We start from the raw sequence: 6,825 nt of genomic DNA, 5'->3' as shown, positions 1-6,825 counted from the left end.
TAAGAAATATTGTTGATCACAAGGAAAAGAAAATCAAAGTCTACTAAATGAATCAATAATGGTTTTCTCTTGGTAATGGGGCTGAAGATGCAGGAGCAAGAAGCAGAGGCCTATACCTTTTTATTATAATTCCTTCTAAAATTTGATGTTTTTACTAATTATGTGTATTTTAAAATTAAAAGAAAAAATAGATTATTAGCTTTTCCAATCTAGGTCAAACATATCTTATGTCCTATTGCCAAAAGAACTGTGTACCTTGCAATGATAACCAGTATATTACTCAAAAAATAAAATTTTTCTACATGTCGACACTCCTCGTAAACCCTACGGGATAGTTCTACTCTATCTGGTAGGGTAGATACAGCACTATTTATTTATTTATATCTGGTAGGGTCACTATGAGTTGGAATCGATTCTACAGCAATGGTATTCTTTATGCTGTAACGGTTTTCTAAATTTGGTTCTAGGTTCGATGACAAAGATGGGTTTTGTTTGAATTACTTCATCTGAAAAAATCAATTTATCTCACACATAATTGCTTCGTATACTAAAGTTTTACCTGGTGATAACTTCAGAAACTTAATAACTATTCTGATGGTTCTTGCCACAGTACGTTTCCTTAATGGCATGGATGGATAAGCAAAACCTAACAATGTTAAAGGAATTCATACTAATGGGGATCACAGACCGCCCTGAGCTCCAGGCTCCATTCTTCGGGTTGTTCCTCATCATCTACGTGATCTCAGTGGTGAGCAACTTGGGCATGATCATCGTCACCAAGATGGACTCCAGGCTAAAAACACCCATGTACTTTTTTCTCAGACATCTGGCTTTTATTGATCTTGGATATTCAACTGCTGTGGGGCCCAAAATGTTGGTAAATTTTGTAGTGAATCAAAATGTAATCCCCTATCATTGGTGTGCTATACAGCTAGCTTTCTTCATAATGTTCATCATTAGTGAACTTTTTGTTCTGTCTGCAATGGCCTATGACCGCTATGTGGCCATCTGTAACCCTCTGCTCTACAAAATTATCATGTCTCAAAGAGTATGCTGGGGCCTGGTGGTAGTTCCCTATCTCTACAGTGCCTTTCTCTCTCTTCTGACCACAATAAAGATTTTTATTTCTTCTTTCTGTGGTTATAATGTTGTCAGTCATTTCTACTGTGACAGTCTTCCATTATTAACATTGCTGTGTTCAAGCACACATGATGTTGAACTGATGATACTGATCAGTTCAGCATTTAATTTAGTTTCATCCCTTCTGATAGTTCTTGTGTCCTACATGTTGATCCTTGCAGCCATCCTTAGGATGAACTCTGCAGAGGGGAGGTACAAGGTCTTCTCCACGTGTGTATCTCACCTGACAGTAGTATTTGTGTTATATGGGACTCTGTTCTTTACGTATGTGCAACCCAAATCCAGCCATTCCTTTGATACCGATAAGATGCCCTCTGTATTTTACACTGTGATAATACCTATGCTGAATCCCTTAATATATAGTTTGAGAAACAAAGAAGTAAAAGGTGCCTTGTATAGGATATGGAAAAATTTGTGCAAAAGTTCTATTTAAAGTTCAGTATAGAGTGCGTATTCAACAAATTAGTTCTTGACAGTTGTTTATTTAAGGTTCTAGGTTTTTAGAAATAAAATGTAGAAAAGGCATGGTAAAGTAGAGTAATTTTCCTTGTTTTCAATCAAAACATCTAACATAGATGTTCAAGTACTGATTATTCTTCTGGTATCAATGTTGGTTTGGACTCAAATTCAGAACAAGTGCCTGAATTCCACATCGCTGTTCTTGCATTGCCGCAAATATATGTTACCATTAAAGAGAATCCTTTTGTATGCATCTCTTAGTAAACAATCTTTCTTAAAATTTAAATATTAAACTAAAAAAATACATTTTCTTTGTGTCTTACATGTCATTTAAACCACAGTGTTTGCACCATGCTTATATATAGCGACGAGAAATATTTGAAAAATGTCTTTCTTCACACTTCAAATCTGTCTCCCTTTATAGTGGGTAATACCTGAGATTTCTGTTGAAGTAAAAGGTATATGTTCGATAAATCAGAAATAGAGTTGTAAATGTTTTCAAGTGACATGACTCTACATAAAAAAATCCAGAATAATGTATCAACTGAAGAGAAAGAAATAACTTTTAAAGGTTGATGGATAAAAGATTAATGTATTAGAAAAAATCAATTGTTTTGCTATGTACTAGTAACATGTGGAAACGAATTTAAAAGTAGTATTTGCAATAGCACAAAAATAAAAAAGAGCATAAGAAATTATCTAATGTAAGATTTAGAAGACATGAAGGCTACAAACTACAAAATGTTACTTTGTTCTTAAAGATGACATAAAGTTAGAGAAATACTATGTCCATGGGTGGAAAGCAATAAATGCCATGAAGATGTCAAGTCTTCTTAAATTACCCCATAAAATTAATGCAATTACGATACAAATTCCAGTATATGTGTATGTTTTTGTGTGTGTATATATATATATATACATATATATCTACATGTACAAAGACCTGGAGTTCGAAAACCAAAAAGGAAGAACATGCCTGGCCTTTCTCAAGCTGAAAGAAATGAAGAAAAAATTCAAGCCTCGAGTTACAATATTGAAGAATTCTGTGGGAAAAATATTAAACAACAGGAAACATACAAAGAAGATGGAAGGAATACACAGAGTCACTGTATCAAAAATAACTGGTGGATGTTCAATCATTTCAGGAGGTAGCATTTGATCAGGGACTGATGGTAATGAAGGAAGAAGTCCAAGCTGCACTGAAGGGACTGGTGAAAAACAAGGTTCCAGGACTGACAAGACACCAACTGAGATGTCTCAACAAACAGATGTAGCGCTAGAATTGCTCATTCATGTATGTCAAGAAATTTGGAAGACAACTACCTGGCCAATTGACTGGAAGAGATACATATTTGTGCCTATTCCCAAGAAAGATGGTCCAACCAAATAGAGAAATTATCAAGCAATATCGTAAATATCACACACAAGTAAAATTTTGCTGAAGATCATTCAAAAATGACTGCAGCAATTATCAACAGGGAACTGTCTGAAATTGAAGCTGGATACAGGCGAGGACATGGAACCAGGTATATCACTGCTGATGTGAGACATAGTCTGGCTGAAAGTAGAGAATACCAAAAAGATGTTCACCTGTGTTTCATTGACTCTGCAAAATCATTCTATTGTGTGGATCATAACAAATTATGGATACTATTGTGAAGAACAGGGATTCTAGAACACTTAATTGTGCTCATGAAGAAACTGTGAATACACCAAGAGGCAGTCATTTGTACAGAAAAAGGGGATGATATTGCATGGTTTAAAGCCAAGAAAGATGTGTATCAGGGTTGTGTCTTTTCGCCATAGTTATTCAATCTGCACTTTGAGCAAATATTCTGAGAAGATGGACTATATGAAGAAGAATGGGGCATCGAGATTTGAGGAAGATTCATTAACAACATACGCTACGCAGATGACACAGCCTTCGTTGTTGTAACTGAAGAGGACTTGAAGCACTTCGTGATGAAGATAAAAGACTACAGCTTTCAGTATGGAAACATAAAGAAAAGAAAAATCCTCACAGCTAGACCAATAAGCAACACCATGATAAGCAGAGAAAAGATTGACGTTTTCAGGAATTTAATTTTACTTGGATTTGCAACCAATGCCCATGGAAGTGGAAGTAGCAGTCAGTAAATAAAAAGATGCATTGAATTGGGCAAATTTGTTTTGAAAGATCTCTTTACAATGTCAGAAAGCAAAGATGTCACCTTGAAGACTAAGGTGAACCTTACCCAAGCCACGATTTTTCAATTGCCTCATACGCATGTGAAGTTTGGATGATGGATAAGGAATACCAAAGAAGAATTGATGGCTTTGAATTGTGGTGGTGGTGAAGAATATTGGGTGTGCCATGGGCTGGCAAAAGAATGAACACATCTGCCTTAGAAGAAGTACAACCGGAATTTTCCTCAAAGCAAGGAAGGAAAGAGTGCTTCTCACATACTTTGAACATGCTGTCAGGAGGGATCAGCCCCTGGAGAAGGACATCATGCTTGGTAAAGTAGAGAGTCAGGAAAAAAGAGGAAGACCCTCAAGGAGATGGAATGACACAGTGGCTGCAACAATGAGCTCACACATAACGATTGTGAGGATGAAGCAGGACCAGGCAGTGTTTCCTTCTGTTGTACATAAGGTCACTATGAGTCAGAACTGACTTGATGGTACATTACCACGACAGCAATAAAAAGTGGCAAAACTTATCAATGCTGTTCCACCACATGTCTGTCAGTTTGTTGTATTGTGGCAGCTTGCATGTTGCTGTGACACGGGAAGGTTTGCCACTGGTATATCAAACACCAGCAATGTCATCCATGGCGAACTAGTTTCAGTGGAGCTTCCAGACTAAGACAGACTAGAAAGAAGGATCTTGCAGTATACTTCTGAGAAAATTAGCCACATAGGGTTTTATCTTATGAATAGCAGTGGAACATTGACTGGTACGGTGCTAGAAGATGAGCCCGTCAGCTTGGAAGGCACACAAAACATGACTGGGGAAGAGCTCAAAGTTTAGTCGACCTTAATGATGTGGATGGAGTCAAGTTTTTGGGGCCCTTTATTTGCTGATGTGGCATGACTCAAAATAAGTAGAAATAATTGCAAATATTCATTAATCATCAGAGTGTGGAATGTATAAAGTATAAATCTAGGAAAATTGGAAGTCATCAAAATGAAATGGAACACATGAACATTGATATCTGAGGCATTAGAGAGCTAAAATGGACTGGTACTGGCCATTTTGAATCAAACAATCATACAGTCTTTTATACCAGGAATGAAACATTGAAGAGGCATGTTGTCCCATTCATTGTCAAAAAGAACATTTCAAGATGAATCCTTAAGTACAATGCTGTCAGTGATAGGATAATATCCGTTGCCTACAAGGACAACAAATTAAAACGACTATTACTCAAATTTACCTTCTGTCGATGGCACCTAACAACAACAACACGTCAGCTCGGTGGTTATGTTTCTGGGATCTTGCTAATGTTTTTTTTGCTGTTGTTAATTGTGGATTCTGGTTAAAAAGATGTATTAAGTTTTTTTAAATATATTTATATTGAGTGCATCTTTGCATGTATGTTATATTTCAATAATAAATTAATACCACCATACTAAAAATAAAAACAAACCAATTCTCATCAAGTCAGTTCCGACTCAGGGAGATCTCATGTGTTTCAAAGAAGACACTCATTTCACAGGGTTTTCAATGGCTGTCGCCTTTCAGGAACAGATCACCAGGCCTTACTTCTGAAGTGTCTCTGGATAGGTTTGAACCGCTAGCCTATCTGTTAATAGCCCAGTGCTTAATGGTTTGCCCCACCCAGGGACTCCCTCAAAACACCACGAAAATGGAGAAAACAGCTACACATACAGATCTATAATTTTTCCTTGTGAAATTTTTACAATTATGCAGTGGGTAGAATTTATACATGTCTCCATTGTGTCCTCACAGGTACAATATTTTGATTTTCAATTGCTAGATGGCAGCAGAGTAGGCTTAACCCAGAGAAGTTGTGAAAAGTTATTTAAAATAAAGGTATTTTGTATAATTAGCAGATATCCCATTGGCTTTGTTTGAAACTTTCAAATGCTTTGGGCATAATTAACAAATTGCATTCCTTCTCCTCAGGGATAGTCTTCAAGGAAGAAAGAAGCCCATAAATTCTCCTTTTGGGTTATGTTAGGGAGGCAGGGGAAGCACACACAGATTCTTCATTAGTGGTGAGTAGGTGACACATTTTCCTGTGACTACCCGTCAGAGTTCCAGTGTTTTTTTATGACCCCAACTGCCATTTAACCTAATACCCACACTAGAGGACTTAACCACAGGGATTAACGATCTTCTTTGATAATCACAATTTCTGAGGTAGTTCGATATTGCAGCCACCTTTACAGTCTTTGAGGAAAATTAAACATAATTCCATTACCTTTATGGTTAGTTGATATTCTTTAGATAGTAAAACAAATGCAGTTAATGCTGTTAGGAAACGTCCCATTGAAATCCTTAAGGTTTTTATGATCTTTTTGGCATAGTGGTTAAAGGTATCGACTGCTAACCGAAAGGTTGGAGGGTCGAAACCACTAGAGGATCCATGAGAGAAAGATGTGGCAGTCTGCTTCTGTAGAGCTTTACAGCCTTGGGAACCCTGTGGGATCACTATTAGAGTCAACTCGATGGCAGTGGGTTTTTCTAACATTTTAGCCCTCAACTAAATGTCAAATATGATATTGTCATTGGTAGGTAAACAGATCTATTTCACAATTTGTCACCTCAATTCATAATAGATTCCCATAGTATTTTCGGGTTTCATGTGACTTAAAAAAAAAAAATAATAATATTTTCTATAATCCTAACATTTGCTTATTTCATATATTTCCTGAATTTACCAATATCACTAAGGGATCAAAGTCATGTGCAATATACAAATTTTTAGTTCGAGGCATGGCCAAAGCAAAATATTAAAGTATCTGTTTTACTACATCATGCCTCCCTCACATCATGTTTAATCAGTAGGAGGGCTGCCCTACCCCCTATCCTCCAAAAGCTGGATGGAGTCTTTGAAATGTCATTAAATGACTCTTTGAATGAGCAAATACGCACCTAATGCAGATCAGAAATAAGATTAAACTCTGCACAACTATAGGTTTAAGAAAATAAGATACCTTGCAAAATTAAAGATCAGCAAAATATGTTATGCTTTAAATCAAGGTGTCTTTTTATTT

General features: G+C 36.5%; 1 protein-coding gene across 1 annotated transcript; it reads left to right on the top strand.

Moving 5' to 3' along the window:
• Nucleotides 1-631: 631 nt before the first annotated feature.
• On the top strand, nt 632-1,573 carry LOC126081248 (olfactory receptor 8K3-like). The gene has a single exon (XM_049893010.1). The coding sequence runs from the start codon at nt 632-634 to the stop codon at nt 1,571-1,573; it is 942 nt and encodes a 313-aa protein (XP_049748967.1).
• The last annotated feature ends 5,252 nt before the right edge of the window (nt 1,574-6,825 follow it).

The sequence above is a fragment of the Elephas maximus genome, chromosome 7, assembly GCF_024166365.1.
Source record: "Elephas maximus indicus isolate mEleMax1 chromosome 7, mEleMax1 primary haplotype, whole genome shotgun sequence".
Classification (NCBI taxonomy): Eukaryota; Metazoa; Chordata; class Mammalia; order Proboscidea; family Elephantidae; genus Elephas; species Elephas maximus.
Note: the sequence above shows the minus strand (reverse complement) of the source record. Positions and strands in the feature narration are given on the sequence as shown.

Coding starts and splice junctions, on each gene's coding strand:
- LOC126081248 (XM_049893010.1), top strand. CDS start 632: ATGGATAAGCAAAACCTAACAATGTTAAAGGAATTCATACTAATGGGG.